The 19,340-nt window shown below is 57.9% G+C and overlaps 1 protein-coding gene across 1 annotated transcript in view; it reads right to left on the reverse strand.

Annotated features, from left to right (window-relative positions):
- The window catches only part of TTC7A (tetratricopeptide repeat domain 7A), a 77,806-nt gene that overhangs the window by 51,023 nt on the left and 7,443 nt on the right, over positions 1 to 19,340 (reverse strand). The window contains exons 2-5 of the mRNA XM_056116979.1: positions 17,897 to 18,060; positions 11,655 to 11,823; positions 1,901 to 2,031; positions 463 to 578 (exon numbers count right to left, since the gene is read on the reverse strand). Of these exons, the coding sequence (XP_055972954.1) occupies positions 463 to 578; positions 1,901 to 2,031; positions 11,655 to 11,823; positions 17,897 to 18,060 (580 nt within the window). The remainder of the gene's footprint in view (positions 1 to 462; positions 579 to 1,900; positions 2,032 to 11,654; positions 11,824 to 17,896; positions 18,061 to 19,340) is intronic.

The raw sequence follows: 19,340 nt of genomic DNA on the forward strand, positions 1-19,340 counted from the left end.
GGCTCTGCCGGTCCGCACTGCAGGTCAGGGCTGGCCTCCGTCTCCGAGCTGAGGGGCAGGTGACACTGTGGCCTGGCCGGTGGGGTTGTCCTCCGGACCAGTGATAGGGCCCCTCAGCAGAGGGGGACAAGTATCCCCAGGGGAAGCCAGTGGGCTGAGACGCCCCCCCTCCCCACCCTCCACCTGGAGTCTCCGGGCACCTCTGGGCACTCCTGGGAGCCTTGAGGCTCACGGCTGTGTGGGATGGGGGCGTCCAGGGGCCCGTCCATACACAGAACAAGCTGCTTGGGCCAACGTCAGGTCCCTATTGTCGCTTTCTGGCCCATAGGCCTCTGAGCACTTCCCCCACACTCGTGGCCCCAGCAGACTAGGGGGCCGCACCTTGCCCCCAGTCGGACCCTCTGCTCCCTCTAGAGCCCCTGCCCAGCCCGCCCCACCCGCCACCCCCCACCCCACACCTACCCCTTCTTCAGGTTGGTGACGTAGGCGCTCTGCAGTGCGGCCTCCAGGAAGTAGGAGAGCTCGAAGTCGGCCGGGGGCGAGCCCTTCAGGGGCCTCGACGTGCTGTTACTCGAGACCTGCGGGCACACGGGGCACTAGGGCAGCCCTCCCCCACGCTGCGACCCCAGATCCAGCTCCACCGAGACACGGCCGAGCCCCGGGGCGGCGAACCTGCCCCACACCGCAGGGCAGGTCAGCTCGGCAGGCCCAAGACCAGCGAGAGGAACCCTATGGTCTCTCACCAGCTCACAGCTCTCACCAGTGCTCACAGGAGCCCTGCAGCTGGGCCATTCACACGCAGCTGAGGAGGCTGCGGGTCGGGAACCACAGCGCCGGCAGGACCCAGGCCGTGAGCCCAGCTGCAGCTACTTCTGCCACTTCCTGCTTCCCTCCACCCCCTGACCCACGTCTGTACCACATGGGAGAGGCAGGAATTCCCCAGGGAGCCCGAGGAACAGCTTGGGCACTGCCCCGGTCACTCAGCGCACAGAGGCCGCCCAGCACCACCACGATGGATCAGCCAGCAAACAGGGTGGGAGAACCCAGGGTTGATGGGGGCACGGCCGAGCGAGGCTGCCCGTGCGAGTCAACCATGGGAGGGGAGAGTGGGGCGGCCTGGGGCAGTGCTGACCCGGAACTGGAAGACAGATCCGGGCGCATCCCAGAGGCAGGACGGCGCAGCCCGGGGCACACGGGCGGCTGGGCACACAGGCAGATCCACACACCTGCCTCCCAGAGGTGCCCAGGTGTGGGCGGGCACGTGGGCACGAGAGAGCCAGTCGCGGGCGTCCGGGCCCTCCCAGCGAACACTCCTCTGGCCTCTAAAATGAGCTCCGGGCCAGGAGAGAGAGTGCAGTGGTTGGCGCCCATGCCAGGAGGCAGCTGAGCCGTGAGATTCTGGCAGGGCCTGGTGACCCCGTTCCCCTACCAGAGCACTGTGGGCGCGGCTGGACGGGTGCCTGGGCACCCCAGCATGGCAGGGAAGCATGGCCTCCTCGGGCTCTGCACTGCGGCCCAGATGCTGGTGGCCCCTGGGCCTCCCGAGGGCCTCTTGGGAACCCCCTCCCCAAATAAAAAACAACTGGGATTCCCAAGGGGAGTGCGCCAGCATCACAAGTGGCTGACCCAGGTTCGATCCCCAGCATCCCACAGGAGTAAGCCCTGAGCCATGCTGGGTGTGGCCCCCAAACAGAAATAAAATCTCGTTTCTCCCAGTGGAGCCTGGTTCTAGGGGCTGAGGGCCCAGTGTTTTGCAGCGGGGGACACCCAGGCCTGGTCCCTGGCACCCGGAATACCCCTGGGAACGATTCCTGGTGGGGCCCGCAGATGGAAAAGAAGAGCCACGAGGGTCCCAGCCTGTGGGAATCGGTGGCCGCCGGGGTTGCCCGCGGGGCCTCACCTTCTCCAGCTCCTGCAGGAACACCTGCGCGATCCAGGAGGCCCTCTCGAAGCAGGCGATCACCTCCTCCTCCCTCTCCGTCTGGCGGCAGCGGGAAGCGATGGAGCTGGGCAGGCGCTCCAGGGACAGGCCTGCGGGGAGACGCGGCTCAGCACCCACGGGCGCTGCCAGGCACCGCAGGACACGGAGGCTGGCGGAGGGACAGAGGCTGAAGCGGTGAGGAGATGAGCGGCGGTGGGGCCAAGCGGTGGGCCAGCAGGAGGCAGTCATGCCTGGCGCAGAGGTGGGGGTCACACGTGGCACCCCCAAGCCCAACTCCTCCTACCCTCAGGGGCAGCCCCCCCCAACCCGAACCTTTCAGCAAAGCTCAGTGCCCTGTGGATGGCTCATGCCAGCCTAGGACCTCTGGCCCAGAGGCAAGACCCGGGGGCTGTGTGGCCGGCTGCCATCCATCCGGAGGGCACTCAAGAGTCCTGCGGCACGCAGGGGTCTCAACTCTGGCACCCGGATGGCCCCCAAGCCCCACCCAGGAGTAAGCCCTGAGCGCTGCTGGTGTGATGCCTCCCCCAAACCAAAAAATAAAAGTAAAGCCCCGTGGGCTGTGCGTGGTCGCCACGGCTCTCTGGTGCAACAGGGAAGCTGCCCGCTGTATGCCAGGCTTCCCGCGGCGACTGGAGAATAAACAGGGGGTGGGGTGGCTCGGGGGCTGGCGGGCAGCTGCAGGCTGGGCCGTCCCGCACCACGAGAGCCCGAGCAGGGCTGGGGAGAGCCAAGGGGACAGAGTGGATGCACAGCGCTAAAGCAAGCAGACAGTCGGCCGCGAGGGGACAAGGGAACACGGTCAGGCTCGCTCAAAGGGAAAATACGAGAAAAACAGCTAGATTCAGAGTCTTAAAAAAAAAAAGAAAGAAAGAAAAGGAAAAGAGGAAATAAACTCAGTCATTTGAAGGGATGCTACGGAGAAAAACAACTAGATTTGGGTCCTTTTTAAAAGGGTGGGGTGGGGAGTGAATAAACTCTTAGTCACGGAAAAAGTCTCTGCGGGCGGAGGGGAGCCGCCCGAGGCCTCCTGACCCCAGGCCCGACAGGCCCGACAGGCCCGGCATCCACCTAGGAGCCAGCGTCCTCGCCCTCCTTCCTGGGGTCGCGGCAGCTTAAACTGCTTCTGTCCCAGGTGGCCAAGCCTGAGCAGCAGAGCCCAGAGCAGAACCCGGGCGGGACAGGGCTCCCAGCCACAGCTCCTTCTGGCAGCACACAGCCACCCCACACCCCACCCACTGCCTAGAGACCCCATGAGTAACATTTGTAAAGAAAGAACTGAAAGGCCAGAGCAACAGCACAACTGTCATAGCACTTCCCTTGCACACGGCTGACCCAGGTTTGGTCCCCCGCACCACAAATGGTCCCTAAGCAATGCCAGGAGTGATCCCTGAGCACGGAGCTGGAAGTGATACCTGAGCACAGACCCGGAAGTGATCCCCAAGAAGTGCCAGGAGTGATCCCTGAGCACAGAGCCAGGAGTGATCCTTGAGCACTGAGCCAGGAATGATCCCTAAGCACCCCCAGAGCGATCCCTGAGCACAGAGCTGGAAGTGATCCCTGAGCACAGAACTGGAAGTGATCCCCAAGAACTGCCAGGACTGATCCCTGAGCACCGCCAGGAGTGATACCTGAGCACAGAGCCAGGAGTGATCCCTGAGCACAAAGCTGGGAGTGATCCCTGAGCACAGAGCTGGGAGTGATCCCTGAGCACAGAGCCGGGAGTGATCCCTGCGCACTGCTGGGAGTGATCCCTGAGCACAGAACCGGAAGTGATCCCCAAGAACTGCCAGGAGTGATCCCTGAGCACAGAGCTGGGAGTGATCCCCGAGCACAGAGCTGGGAGTGACCCTTGAACGCAGGGCCGAGAATGACCCCTGAGCACCTTCTCATCTCCTCCCCACCCAAAAGAAAAAGACCTAATTCTCAACTCTCCTGGCCTGTAGCCCCGACACCCAACTGTGATGGAGCCCTTGACATTCAAACATCCAAATTCCTTCTCTGGGAGAGGGGCAGAGGGACTCGCCACACCCGAGGGGGCCAGAGAGCCAGCGGCCCTGCTGCAGGGACTCCCCCTGCGCCTCCCTCCGTGGACGCGGACCCCTGCTGTGCTCTCCCAGCCCCAAACCCCCCCGGGACCCCCATATCGGGGCTGCAGAGCCCGTGCCTATGCCCTCCAGACCCCCACATGATGGTGTGTGCGGGGCGGGGGACGAGACAGAGAGCAGGGCCGTCGTGACACCCAGTTGAAGACCTCAGAGGCCCGTCCCCCGCCTCCCCCAAGAGCACCAGCGACCCCGAGCACGGCCTTCGCACTCCCCATCGGGCACTTCCAGGGCTTAGGAACTGGGTCTACAGCCCTGGGTCCGGGCCTGAGGAGGGGAGGTCCTTCCCTGTAAGGGCCTCACCCTTGGTCCCGCCTGCAGGACAGCCCCCGACACCCAAATGCCGCCCTCCCCCGTGCTGCTCCTCTGGAGCCCCCATAACGTGCGCCGGTGGACCCCACATTTCTGAGTTTGCAGCAGGCTCTTGAAAGGCCTCAGTGCTAGAACAGTCTCCCTCCCACAGCGGCAAGTCACTGGTCCCGGCTGCCCAGGCAGGCCCAGTCATGTCTGACCAGCCCAGGTGCCCTGTGGCGCAAGCGACGGCGGGGTTTCTGGGCCGACCTCCAGTTCCCCAGGATGTGGCGGCCTCGCTCACTCAGGTCCAAAGGCCTGGCCTGGCCTGGCCTGGGGTGATGGGGAAGGGCCACCGCCGCACCCAGAGACCCGAGCCCCAAGACAGGCATATCAAAGCGTCTCCTGCCCAGGACTCGCCCCTGTTGCACCCCGAGACCCAGCTCCCAGCCGAGAGGCGCTGTGGGGTGCCCTGGGTGGGGGCACAGGCAGGAACCAGAGGCACCGGAAGCAGGGGCAGTGTTGCCGTGTGACCTGGGATTCGCTTCCGCAGGAGCGGCCAGCAGGCACACTGGGCACCGCGCCCACTGACTCATCAGCCCCAGCGGCCAGCTTCCGGAGCACCGGGACTCTGGCTAGGAGGGGGCCTCCTCAGCCTCGCCCTTCACAGCAACATGGGGAGGCCAGGGCCGGGACCCCCGGGCGGAGGGAGGGAGGGAACCCAAGGGGGCAACCCGGAGCGGCTCAGTCATGCGTGGCAGTTCCCACTGCCCCCAAAACGGAACAGAACCACCTGAAGGCCCGCTAATTCATTTCTGAGGACGACCCCCGTGCCCCCCCCCCCAAGCACGGGCAGGGTCCCCGAGACATGTGGCACTCACAGCAGTGAAGTCACAAGCGCCAGAAGGAACCGTCCCTGTGCCCACACCAGGGCGGCCAGGCTCTCCCGGCAGGATTCTGGGGCCTGGGTCATGGTCCCAGGGGAGTCTGGCCCTGCTGGCCCGTCAGGGATCAGGGAAGGAACTCCTGAAACTGCAGAGGGTGAACAGGCCGCGGGGATATCGTGTGACGGGAAGAAAGCCACTGCACAAAACAAGAGAGCTCTGATTCCGTTACTTCCCCCTTTTTTGGTGTTTGGACCACACCCAGCGATGCTCAGGGGTTCCTCCTGGCTCTGCACTAGGAATGACTCCTGGCGGTGCTCGGGGCACCATACGGGATGCCAGGAGGAAACCACCTGGGTTGGGTGCATACAGGGCCAGCGACCTCCCCCTTGTCCTATAGCTCTCTGATGCTGTTTCTATATGGTAAGCAAAGTGGACACACTCTCGGTGGTTTCCAAGGCCCGGTGGGACAGATACAGGGTTGCTCCTGAGGTTCAGGTCTGAGACGAGAAGGCTGGGTCGAGACACCACTAGGACGGTCAGACACGTGTGACTGAGATCTGGGGCGGGGGAAGGACCTTTACAATGGTCAAGATGTTAAACTGTTGCATGCATTTTATTTGCTCGAGCGGGCCCAGTAACGTCTCCATTGGAGACTTTGTTGTTACTGTGTCTGGCATATCGAATACTCTCGGTAGCTTGCCAGGCTCTCTGAGAGGGGCAGAGGAATCGAACTCGGGTCGGCCATGTTGGCCACTTGTAAGGCAAACGCCCTACCTGCTGTGCTATCGCTCCATTCTAGTTATTTATTATTTTGCTTTTTGGGTCACACCCGGCGATGCTCAGGGATTACTCCTGGCTCTGCACTCAGGAATTACTCCTGGTGGTGCTCGGGGGACCATATGGAATGCCGGGGATCAAACCCGGGGCGGCCATGTGCAAGGCAAACGCCTCCCCCTCCCCGCTCCACTATCGCTCTGGCCCTATTTTATTAATTTTTAAAAACTCGGGGGTGAGGGGAGTAGTCAGTTCAACTCCTGTGCCCAAGTCTCCTGCACATGCTCTTTGATTCAGTGACTCAACTTGCAGGGATTCACTTTAAAAGGGGGGAAAAAATGAACAGCACAGAGCAGGAGAGATAGGACAGGGTGAAGTGCCCGCCTCCCCCAGCTGACCCAGGGGTCTCCACTAAGTGCAGTCAGTAGCAAGCCCTGAGCACTGCCCAGCGGGACCTCAAAACAAAAAACAAACACAAACTTAATAATGTAGGCCAAAATGTAGTTTAAAAACTATCCAAGTTAGCACTGCTTATAACGATATTTAGAAGTCTAAAAACGGGACAAGTTTACTGAATTCAATAGATTCTTTCAGGAAATGCTATGAAGCTGCACACATCCTTTCAATATATTACCCTACACACACACACACACACACACACATATAGGGCTGGAGTGATAGCACGGCGAGTAAGGCGTTCGCCTAAACCGCAGCCAACATGGCCGACCCGAGTTCTATTCCTCCGCCCCTCTGGGAGAGCCTGCAAGCTACCGAGAGTATCTCGCCCGCACGGCGGAGCCTGGCAAGCTCCCCGTGTCGTATTCGATATGCCAAACACAGGAACAAGTCTCACAATGTTACTGGGCCCACTCGAGCAAAATCAATGAACAATGGGAGGACCGTGACCGTGTTTTTTATATATATATGTATATATATATATACACACACACACATATATGGGCTAGAGTGATAGCACAGTGACAGGGCGTTCGCCTTACAAGCGGTCAACATGGCCGACCCGAGTTCGATTCCTCCGCCCCTCTCGGAGAGCCCAGCAAGCTACCCACGTGGCAAACCCTGGCAAGCTCCCCGTGACCGTATTTGATATGCCAAACACAGTAACAACAAAGTCTCACGATGGAGATGTTACTGGGCCCACTCGAGCAAATATATATATATATATATATATACACACACACATATATATGGGCTGGAGTGATAGCACAGCGGGTAGGACATTTGCCTTGCACGCGGCTAACCTGGGTTCGATTCCTCCATCCCTCTCAGAGAGCCCGGCAAGCTACTAAGAGTATCCCACCCACATGGCAGAGCCTGGCAAGCTCCCCGTGACGTATTCAATATGCCAAAAACAGTAACAAGTCTCACAATGGAGATGTTACTGGTGCCCGCTCGAGCAAATCAATGAACAACGGGAGGAGAGTGCTACAGTGCTACATACATATATTATACATGTAATATATATGGGCATATATATAGGGTAGTATATTAAAAATCAGTGCATAAGCTTTAACAGTTAAAAATTTGTATGCACTTATTTTGTTTTTTCAAAAAGCACACATAAATCTACACAGGAACTGGGCTGAAAGGACACTCCCCGGGATGTTCAGACATCTGTTCCCCCAGAAACACAAAGTGGGATGCACAGGGTAAGCTCACAGGTAGCTGTGGAACTGAATCAGATGCAGTGAAGAGAGCAGAACTTACGCTCCCCAGCGGCCTTCCAGTGGGGCTTTAGTCCTTCCAGCAAACTCTGGGTGTGCCCGGAGTCTCAGTGCTCCCCACGTCCCCCCACCATGCCACAGAACCCGCCTCCCACGGACACATTCGACACCTACAGGAAACAGCCCTGGCAGATGCAGGTGACTCCACAAACACCCAGAGCCCACCCACACGCCACGCTTGCACCCATCACTTTCTTTTGGAATTTTTTGGAAGGAGGCACACCCGGCTGTGCTCAGGCTTCCTCCTGGCTCTGCTCTCAGGAGGTTACATGGGTGTGTGTGTGTGTGTGTGTGTGTGTGTGTGTGTGTGAAGCCCACTGCACTATCTCTCTCGCCCCTTCCACCCATCACTTTCTGAGAGTAACCTCCAATGAAGGGGAAAACGGCATCCAGGAGAGATGCAGGGAGACCCCCAGCCCCCATCCACCCGGCCCACCCTGAGTCTGCCCCCACCCACCCCGGCCTCCTTCCCAGCTGCCCCCACGGGAGGGTGGGGAGGGAACAGTCTGGGACCCCCAGACCCACAGGTCCCCACCAGGAACCACAGTCCAACCACACAGCAACAGCTCCGGGGAAGGAAGCCAAGATCAATAGCTGATTCCTGCCATACCAGAACTAAAACTAAACAAACCCCAACACGCCAAGGACGCCGTCCAGGGCCCTGCAAGCACTCAGCCCTCCTACGGGAGCCCCGCCCCCGCCCCGGCATCCTCCCCCGCCTCTGGGTGTGGGTCAGCTGTGACTGGCCTCACAGTGGGCAGGAGTCCAGACCTGGCCAGGGAGAAAGAACCCTGCCCTGCCCCAGACACACCCTGCCTCAGTGGGGCGAGAATCCAAGCGGCTGAGTCAGCACCCGGTGCCTGGATCCTGCCGTACCTGAGGCTGCCTGCCCCAGCAGCCTCTGTGGATCTTGCCCCATCCTCTCTGTCCGTGCTCCCCCAGCCGGCCAGAGCTGCATTTCCGACAGGACTGTTGTCAGGGGGACAGATCCTGTGGAATGGGTGCCTGAAGCAGGTTGTCCCAGAGGGGTGGGGACTGAGGGCATGCAGGGAGAACTCTGCACCCCCAGCGATGACACTGGGACCCCAACACACCACAGTCGCTCGCTGGAGGCCAGGTGGCACCTGCTGTGTGTGGCGGGACAGGGCAGGCGTCCTTCCCAGGGGCTCCCACGCAGTGCTCGGGGCCCAGTCGGGGCCACCCTGAGCAGTACTCCACAGACGGGTTGGTGGCTCGTGTTAGGGCCTGAGGACGTCACACTGCTGGGGTTCTGCGGTGCCAGGACCAGGCAGGGCTGGCCAGCAGTGCCCAGAGTGCATGACTCCTGGCACCCCGCACACACAGATGCCATCCTGCAGCTCTACCAACCGGGATTCTCCCGCAGACACACGGTGTGAAGCACCTCGAGGTGACACAGAGTCACTGTCACTGTCCTGTCACTGTTCTCCCGTTGTTCATTGATTTGCTCGAGCGGGCCCAGTGACGTCTCCATTGTGAGACTCGTTACTGTGTTTGGCATATCGAATACATCACGGGTAGCTTGCCAGGCTTTGCCGTGTAGGCGAGATACTCTCGGGAGCTTGCCAGGCTCTCTGAGAGGGGTGGCGGAATCGAACCTGGGTCAACTGGGTCGGCCATGTGCAAGGCAAACGCCCTACCCACTGTTCTATTGCTCCAGCCCGTGCAAATGCTGGCGAGGAGAGGACTGAGCAATGGGGTGGAGCACCACAGCCATCGAGCACCCCGGCTGGTGTGCCAGTCCCAGCAGCGGCAACCCCACAGGGAGGACATGAGGGAATCGACACGCAGGACCGGCTCCTCCCTGCCTCTCAGACCCACATGCCAGCTCCCAGGTGGCATCAGAAGCAACTCGGGCAGCCAGCAGGCCCGAGGCCACAGCAGGCAGGGTGGCGAGGAGACATGGGCAGGGCTGCAGCCTGAACACTCGGGCCCACAGACACACTGACCCACGTCCCCTGCCGTGAGGCCAGGAGCACACCCTGGGGGTGGGTGGCCAGTTCTGTCTTCTGGGCCACACCCGGTGATGCGCAGAGCTTACTCCTGGCTCTGTGCTCGGGATCACTCCTGGGGGCTGCGGCTGCTTCTTTCTAAGAAGAGAGCTGGAGAGCGTCCTCGTAGCACACACAGGGGCTGGGGCACGTGAGGGCACAGGGAACAGGTGGCAGAAAGGCCCTGGCTTCCCAGCCTCCGACTATGGGACGGGAGAGTATTCTGCTGCTCAGCGATCTGGCCCTAAATACTCCAGCACTTTGTCATTAACATTAAGTACTCTTGGTGCTTTGGTATCAATGCTCTGGTGTTACGTACTCTGGCATGAAATACTCTGGTGCTTTGTCATCAAGGCTCTGGTTTTACAGACTCGCATTTTGTTACGAATGCCCTGGCTTTACAGACTCTGGCGTTTTGTTCCCAATGCTCCAGTACTGGTCTGGTGTCTTACTGAGGCTCTGGCGTCACACGCTCTGCTGTTCGGCTATTACTGCTCTGCTACTCCATACTCGGGCACTTTGTTGCTATTCGACACTGGTACTCGTGCCAGCAGAACCACGGACCCGACACAACCACCGCCCCCCGCCTGCGACCGCACCCAGGACCCTGCCTGCCCACCCCATGCTCTCCCCTCTGCCCCCAGAAACACACAGAGCATGCCCCTGCTGGGGACCACGTGCAGGCGGAACCCGCGGGGACGGGCCTCGGCATGCGGGCGGCGGGTGGGCGGTCAGGCCCGGGACAGGGAGGAAGGAGGGGGCGCAGGGAGGCACGTGCGGTGAGTGAGGGGAGCTCGGCTCCTTACCTCCCCTGCAGGGCCTCTGGCCACCACGGCTGTGTTCCCCCAAGAAGCTGGAGGCGCGCTGGAAAGAGCAAGAGAGCAGGAGACAGGGAGCAGTGGGCACCGAGCCACGCCTGCAGCGACAGTCCGCACGCCGGGAGCCCAAGACGGGCACGCAGTGGGAGAGACTGAGGCAGAGGCCGCCTCCACGCCACCCCCGTCCGGCCTGAGGCCGGGACAGTCCCTCAGCGGGGACACAGCCCCCAGGCCGAGGCACGAGCACCCACAGCTGTCACCTCTGCGGCCCCCGCACCACCCCTCAGCTCCCGGAGCCTTGCCGGGCCTCAGTTTCCCCACATCGACGATGAGGAGAAAGCTGCTATATACAGAAGAAAAGAGAGTCACACGTGCTCTGACCACGCCAGGCCCAACCCGGGGTCCACGTGCACTTCTAGATTCTGGGGGTCAGTTGGGCCGGAACAGAAACAAGATCAAACATTCAAGGTTCCTGGGCACAGGGGATCCCCGGAGTTGCCAGCCGCCAGGGCCCCCTCAGAGAAGGCAGAGCTGCCGGAAACAATGGCTGGGACCGAGACCTCCTGGGTCCCGTTCTGGGGCCCCTCATGACATTCCTTCCTCACTGACTCTGTGTGCCAGGGACAACACCCCCCCACCACCCCGCAGCACCCCTCACCCTGGGAACTGGCTTTGTCCTCCTCATCGGGGGTCGGCTGCCCCTCTGGCACTCATAGTCCCAGGGGTCTGGGTGGGGTAGGGGTGGGGGGCGTAGAGGGGCAGACAGGGCAGCCATGGTGCCTGGGGGACAGGGCAGCCCCCAGCATGCACACATTCAGGCCTCTCAACCTGCTTGCACAACTGGCTCCTCGGACCAGTCACCCGGAGGTCACCCAGAAGAGTAAATGGAGGTCAAGACAGAGGGAAGGGCGTTTTGCACATGGCACCAGAGTCAGGGAGGGAGCCTGGGACCTTGCCCCGTCCCGAGCCTTCCGGATACTACACGGATGGGGACGGCTGGTGTCCACTTGCGCCCCCCGCCGAGCAGAGCCAGGGGCCAGTGACTGATCCCCCGCCCCCGCGCGCCCCCCCTAGGTGGCCCACGCCTACCTTTAATGACAAAGGCCTCTGCCAGCAGCCGCATCTGGTACAGGGGCCTGTTCTCCAGGGCCATGTCGTCGACGCCGGCCCGCGCGTACATGCTGATGGCGTCCCGGTACGCGCCCTCCAGGAAATGCATCTTGCCCAGGATCAGCATGGCCTCGCGCATGTACTGCGGCTGGAAAGACCAGGCCCACGTTAGCAGGCTCCTGCCCCAAACCCCCAGCCCCATTCGCTCCCCTGCAGCACGAGCCTACAAGTTGAACCACACGCCTTCTGAACCATGAGCCACGATGGTTTTCCCAAGATCCGGCTCAGTGCTCCCCTCCTCCTCCTCCTCCTCTTCCAGGAAACCTTCCCTGATACACATGCATGCTCAAGGTTTCTCTCATCCCCTCACCACGCCTGCAGTCCGAGGCACACACTGGCTCTATGTCCCTAACTCGTTCCTGGGTGTGCGCCTCCGGCCCCCAGCTCGAGTCAGGCCCGCTTGCCGACCGGCCCTGTGCTGGCTCCTGAAGTTGCTGGTGCTCGGGAACCCAGTGCTCCTCTGGGCACAGGAGGGAGTCAGGGCCCAAGCTTACAGGCCGTTCAGACGAGTGCATGTCTTGGAGCAGCAGCAGGAAGAGGAAACCGAGGACAGCCAAGGCAGACAGCAGGAAGTGCGGCATCTGGCGGCCCACGCGCCGGGCCGGCGAGACAGGACAGCAGGAAAGCAGGCGCTGGCCTTGCACACGGCCGACCCGGGTTCGAGCCGCAGCACCCACTATGGTCCCCAAGCACCACCAGGATTAATTCCTCAGCTCAGAGCAAGGAGGAACCCCTGCACACTGGCAGGTGTGACCCCAAAACAGAACCCCCCCAAAATAAACCCCAAACCAAAAAACCAGAAAGATTTCCTTTATTTTACTCTGGGGGGCTGTGGCCAGACCTGGCGGTGCTCAGGGACTGTCTATAATGCACAGGATTCTACTCAGGGTCATACTCAGCGCCCTGCAGCCCCAGGTACTCTCTCTGCCCTCAGGCCCAGAACCTTTCTTTTCTTGTTTTTTTTGTTGTTTGTTGTGGGGGGGGGGGGTCACACCCAGGGGCTCAGCAATGCTCAGGGCAGACTCCTGGCCCTGTGCTCAGAAATTATTCCTCTCAGAGCTCATGGGTTCCTCCTGACTCTGCACTCAGAAATTACTCCTGGCGGTGCTCGGGGGACCATATAGGAGGCCGGAGATCGAACCCGGGTCGGCTGCGTGCAAGGCAAATGCCCTCCCCGCTGTGCTATGGCTCCGGCCCTGGGACTGAGGGCAGCTCAGCAGAGCTTCCAGGAGCTGGGAAAGGAAGGGGAAGGTGCTCACTGTCTCCTCCAGTGAAAATGGGAGTATTTTGAAAGTTGCTCTGAATTCTGAAAGCCGAGCCGCCTCGTGCTTCCTGCCGAGATGTATTTCCGTCTTTGCAGTGATTGGTGACGTGGCCAGTTTTGCTTTCTCCCTTCTCTTCTTTGCTTTTATAAGGCTCTTGCTTGGCAGAAGGAAAAGCCGGCCCCACTGCAGGACATGTGCCATCTGAATTTGAATGTGGCCTGTAGATTCCGTGGGCAGGATCCCCACGACCCACAAAGTCCCCAGACCAGGGAAAGGTGACCCAGGCGAACGCTCAGCGGCAAGGAATCGCTGGGGCCCCGTCCGCAGGCACATGAGACAACAGGAAGGGGCACCTTTTGGCCTTTGTTTGAGCCACACCTGGTGGTCCTCAAGGCTTCTCTCAGCCCCGTGCGCAAGAACCAGGGGTGCCTAGGATCGAACCCACGTCTCCTGCCGCACACACCTAGGCCCCGGCGCTGTCTCCGGTTCCACCTGACCTTCTGAGCCCTCCTGTCTGGGCAGCCTCCTGGGGGTACCCAGGGAAGTGAGAACAGACAGGGGAAACTTCACAGCTGCCACACAGGTCTCTCAAGGCGCAGACGCCCCCCTCCCCCTCTGCCTCCGCCCCTGGATTCAGTGCTTAGATTTTTTTGGGGGGAGGGATGTCACATTTTCTGGGCGGTGCACAGGAGACCATATGGAATGCTAGGACCAAACCTGGGTCAGCTGCGTGCAAGGCAAACGCTCTCCACTGTGCCTAGGAAGACAGCAAGGGAGAAGAGGCCAGAGCTTGGTCGGCCCGAGGCAGGGGGGACCCCACCAGGAGATGTGAGAGCGGGAACTCGGAGGGAAGTCACTGCAGTGGCTGGCTCTCCAGGCGAGCAGAGCCAGACTGAGACACTCACCTTCCCTCCCAAAGGGGGTCCCGCCCACGGAAGGCTGCCCCAGGCATGCCCTGACCTTTCCAACTACTTTCGACATTCTTCCAGAAGGACAGTCTGGGGCTTCGGGAGCTTCCCAGCCTTGTGCTGTGACTCCACAGTAATGCAGGATGAACAGACTTCGAAAACTGCATTCGGGGCTGGAGGGACAGCTAGACCCTGGCGCTGCGTCTGGCCCCCTGCTCTGCCAGGAGTGAGCCGAGCACAGAGCCGGTGTAAGCCCTGAGCACAGCTGACTACGGCGCAAACTTGCTCCTCTCTCTCTACCCCCAAACGAAAAGAGTGTGTGTGTGTGTGTGTGTGTGTGTGTGTGTGTGTGTGTTGTGTGTGTTGTGTGTGAGAGGGAGAGAGTTCCCGTGTCTATATGTGCCTGAGTGTGTGTGAGTCTGTGTGTCAGTGTGTGTCTGTGTGTCTATATGTGAGTCTATATGTGTGTCAGTACATATGAGTGTGTGTCTGTGCATGTGTGTGCCTGTGTTTGTATGTGTGTGTGACTGTCTCTCTGTATATGTGTGTCTGTGTCTGTGTGAGTGTGTGTCAGTGTCTGTGTGTAAGTGTATCTATGTGTGTCAGTGCATGTGCATGTGCCTGTGTATGTATGTGTCTGAGTGTGTGTGTATACAACCTGGAGAAGTAGGTGGGCCACAAACAAATGGTGACGGGTTCATCTGGGGATGGGAGTGGAAACAAGGACTTTGGGGAGGAGGGCAGCTCCTGTGGCAGAGGGGGGCCAGGGCCGTTCCCAGCCGCGCTCTGCTTTCTTGGTGGGGGGGCAGTGCTGCTGGGTGATGGGGGCACCAAGGCACCACCCAGGGATCGGCCCCACCCCCGAAGCACATACTCCCGCCCTGTGAGCTGTCTCTCCACCCCAGTTGTTACTTGACTTCTTTTGCAATAAGCCAGAGCCACTTTAATTTTTTTAATAGTTCATAGAATTTGGTACATGGGAAGCCATCATACACACTATTGTGAATCACAGCACCTCAACCAATAGAACATCTTTTAAAACTAAAGTAATAAAAACAACGTGTGTGATAAAATTTCATAAAGTCTTGTAGAAAAAAATAATTAAAGGGGTCATGCTGGGAAAAACTAAGTCCAACCGTTTCTACTGATGACTGAGGACCAGGAGGCCGGAGAGGTCAATACAGGCTGTGGGACAAGCAGCTACTTTATCCCCCCACGAAACCTCCCAGAGCGGTAATAATCCCAAACTTGGATTCCCGTGGCCTTGAAACTCCCAGGCCCGCCCCTGCCCAGGAGCAGCCCCGCTTCCAGGCTTTCCCAGCCGTCCTCTGCCCCGGAGGCCTCTCCAGCCAACTGCCAGCACCAGCACTCCCGAGTCCTGCTAATCAGGGCACACTTAATGGAATTTTTTTTTGGGGGGTTGTTTTTCAGATGATTTCTGGTGGAACTCGGGGGACAATGTGTGGTGCCAGAAATGAAACCTCAGTTGGCTGCGTGCAGGGCAGGTGCCCTCCCCACTGATCTACTGCTGGGCCTTGATGGAAATTCTGAGAAAGCACCCTTGGGTTGCCCGCACCACTTCCAGCCCTCTGCCCACACACCCCTGCCCCTCCTAAGTCCAGCCACACGAGAAGCTATTGCTGGTCATCATCACTCTGAGTTGACTCACTACATCACCCCAGGGAGGGCTATGGCCACCCCCATACATACACTCACACGTGTACACACTCACACACACACATTCACTCACATATGCACACACTCATACACACACATTCACTGACACACTCACACTTAAATTCACTCACACATACTCACACTCATACACTCACATCATACACTCACACACATTCTCAGTCACACTGACACACACTCACATTCATACACATATTCACTTCTATACACACACTCATACTCTCACACATACACAAATTCACTCACATACACACTTACACTCACTCATACACACATATTCACTCACTTATACTCAAACTCATACACTCACACCCACTCACACTCATACTCGCACTCACATTCATACGCTCTCAGTCACACACATATTCACTCACATAGACACTCTCACACACACTCACACACACATATTCACTCATATACTCACACTCATACACTCTTTTACACACTCATACACTCATACACTCTCAGTCACACACTGACACTCACACACTCATACACTCATATTCACTCACACACACATATTCACACACTCATACACTCACACTCATTCACCACACACACTCTCTCTCTCTCTCTCACACACACACACACACACACACACACACACACACACACACCCCTCGAGCACGTATCCTAGTCCACTCTGGGCCATTTCCAGGAGAAATCGTCTCTCCACAGCCATGGAAGGCAGGTTCATGGGAGCTCGTCTTTACACCCTCCCAAGAGAGAACCTGCAATCTTTCTCATTACAGACCTCAGACAACTGTTGAAGCCCCAAGCACGTGACTTTGGAGAACTGGGGGGGGGGGGAGGGGGAGGATATCACATGCTGTCGGAGTCTCTGAGGACACACCCGTTCCTCCAGGGAAGCTGGGGGGCCCTGAGGGTCAGACTGTCTCAGGATACATTTCTCGTGAGATTCTGATGATGCCTGCACTGGGCACTGGCCGGCTGTGGACTCCCTCGGAAAATCAAGGTGCAGAGAGCTGTGGCCACTCCCTCCCCACCGCTCGGCAAGTGCACACGGCTGGCAAGCCCAGCACATCCTTCCGTTTCCAACTAGGCCCACAGGTCACGCAGGGGTACACCCAAGCACTAGGCACACAGTAGGTCTCACCAGAATGTAACTTAAGGAGCCAGTAAAGGTGCTTGCCTCGCACACAGCCCACTCGGGACTGACTTCCCAGCACCAGATATGGTTCCGGGAGTCCTGCCAGGGGTCACTCCTGAGCACAGAGCCAGAAACAGCCCCTAACCACTGCCAGGAGTGGCCCTCAAGGCACCCTCCCCCTAATTAAACAAATAAAATGTAATATAAATAAAATACATATAATTTATTAATGTACTAGACAAAGTAAAATACATGTAATTTAAGAAAAAGTACATATAATTTAGGATACAAATGTGAATCATATGCACACTTAAATTTTTCTAATAAAATTTTCTGGTCACATTCAAAACTAGGCCAGGATGTGGGTTAGCAGTCAAATACATACTTCACATTGCTGGGACCCTGAGTTCAATCCCAGCAGAAACAAAATTTTTTAAAAAAGGAAATAAGGATAATGTTATCACATTTTCATTAACCCAGTATGTCTAAAGTATCATTTGACATGTAATAACTATTTAAAAATTGCTATCAGGGGGCTGGAGCGATATCACAGCAGGTAGGGCATTTGCCTTGGAAAGAGGGGCTGGAGAGACAGTACAGCGGGTAGGGCATTTGCCTTGCACGTGGCCGACCCAGGTTCGATTCCCAGCATCCCATATGGTCCCCCGAGCACTGCCAGGAGTAATTCCTGAATGCAGAGCCAGGAGTATCCCCTGTGCATCGCCGGGTGTGACCCAAAAAGCAAAACAAAAAGTTGATGTCAGGGATCGGAGCGGGAAGGACATTTGCCTTACATGCAGCTGACCCAGTTTTGATCCCCAGCATCCCAGTCCCCTGAGCACCGTTGGGAGTGATTCCTGAGTACAGAGCCAGGAGTAACCCCTGAGTATTGCCAGATGTGGCCCGAACGCTCCCCCCACACAAGAAAAATAAGTTTTAAAAATTTCTATCATATTACCATTCTCTGCACTAAGTCTTTGAGATTCGATGTACGCTGTTCATTTATGATCTGTCAGCTTGGACAGCCGCGCTTCAAATTCCCAAGAACCACTTACGGTTAGAGGCTCCTGTACCAAACAGGAGGGCAGGGCCTCAGGTGACCCAAAGACGCAAGCGGGCTGGAGAGCAAAGGCCCCGGACTACGGGGTGGGGAGTGCTTGTACGACTTGTACGACCACTTACCGACAGCCGCCCCTGAGTAAGGACGCTGCTGAGATAGTTTCGGGCTTCGTTCATCTTTGGCTCATTCTTCTCCAGTAAAGGGAGGGAGTCTTTGACACTGGTGTGGTTCTCCTTCAAACTCTGCTCCAGGAGGGCCTCAGCCAGGAGCAGTTTCCCAAAGTCATCTGGAAAAAAAAACCAGAGCAGGAGTCAGCACGGGTCTGGGACGGCAGTGCCACCACTGCCAGCACGGGCCTCGTGGAAAGCTGGCACATTCTCTGTACCCCATGTCCCCAGGATCCACACTGGCACACAAATGACAGACACAGGTCTCAGAAAAAGAGTGAAAAACCACAGTTCCCATAAAGTTAAGCAGCCTTGGGCCAAAGAGATCACACAGTGGGCAATGCCTGCCTTGCACTTGGCCAACCAGGGTTCAACCCCTGGCAGCCCATCTGATGCCCTGAGCACCACCAGGGGCAATGCTGGGTGTGGCCGAAAACAAAAAATAAAGTTGAGCAGCCTTCAGTGAAGCACCAGGACATTCTCTCTGACGCATGGTACAAATCACCTCTTTGGGCTAATTTTCGGTAGTCGAGAAGGCAGCATTGCCAGGACTTGGGACAAATTCCCAGAATTAAAATGAGGAACAGTCACACCCAAATAAATCCACTGTGGGTAATAAGTTCTTAAGCCAATAAGGAATTCCATCAGCCTCCTCCCTCCATTGAAACAATCGGAAGAAGGAAAATTAGATGAAGTGAGTTAATAATGCATTTTCTCTCTTCCTTTTTTATTTGAACCACAGTGAGATACACAGTTACAAAGTTGTGCATGATCAGGTTTCAGTCATACAATGTTCCAACACCTGTTCCTTCACCAGGTCAATTTCCCACCAGTCCCCAGTTTCCCTCCCACCACCCTCCAATAATGCATTTTCAGTGCTCCTAGTTCTGGGCAACCAAGACTGGTTTCCTCTGCATTTAAGCTGTTTTTGTTGCTTTTTTTTTTTTTTTAATGACCCAGGGATCGCCGTGTAGGAAGCAGTGTTGCTGTGTATAAAGGAAAGTCCTGGCACTTTCTAGAGCTCTCTGCCCTTGTGAGCACTCAGTACAGACCGAACATCAGTGAGTTTACGCTCCCAACTTCAGCGTCTGCTCTTCTGCTCCCTCCGCGAGAGGCAGCATGCTAGCAGAGTCTGGGGGATCTAGGCACAGGACAGGGGCTTTCGTTTGGTCATTATTGCTCTTTCTTTTTGTTCCTTTGGACCACAATGGACTGTGCTCAGGACTTCCTCCTGGCCCTGCACTCAGGGATCAGTCCTGGCAATGCTTGGGGGATGCTATGGGACGTCGGGGATCGAACCCTGGTCAGCCACATGTAAGGCAAGCGTCCTCCCCACTGTGCTAGCTCTCTTGGTGAGAACAGTACGACTGAGGATCCTCAGAGCTTCAGAGGCTGAACA

Source organism: Sorex fumeus, unplaced genomic scaffold (genome assembly GCF_029834395.1).
Source record: "Sorex fumeus unplaced genomic scaffold, SorFum_2.1 ptg000003l, whole genome shotgun sequence".
Taxonomy (NCBI): domain Eukaryota; kingdom Metazoa; phylum Chordata; class Mammalia; order Eulipotyphla; family Soricidae; genus Sorex; species Sorex fumeus.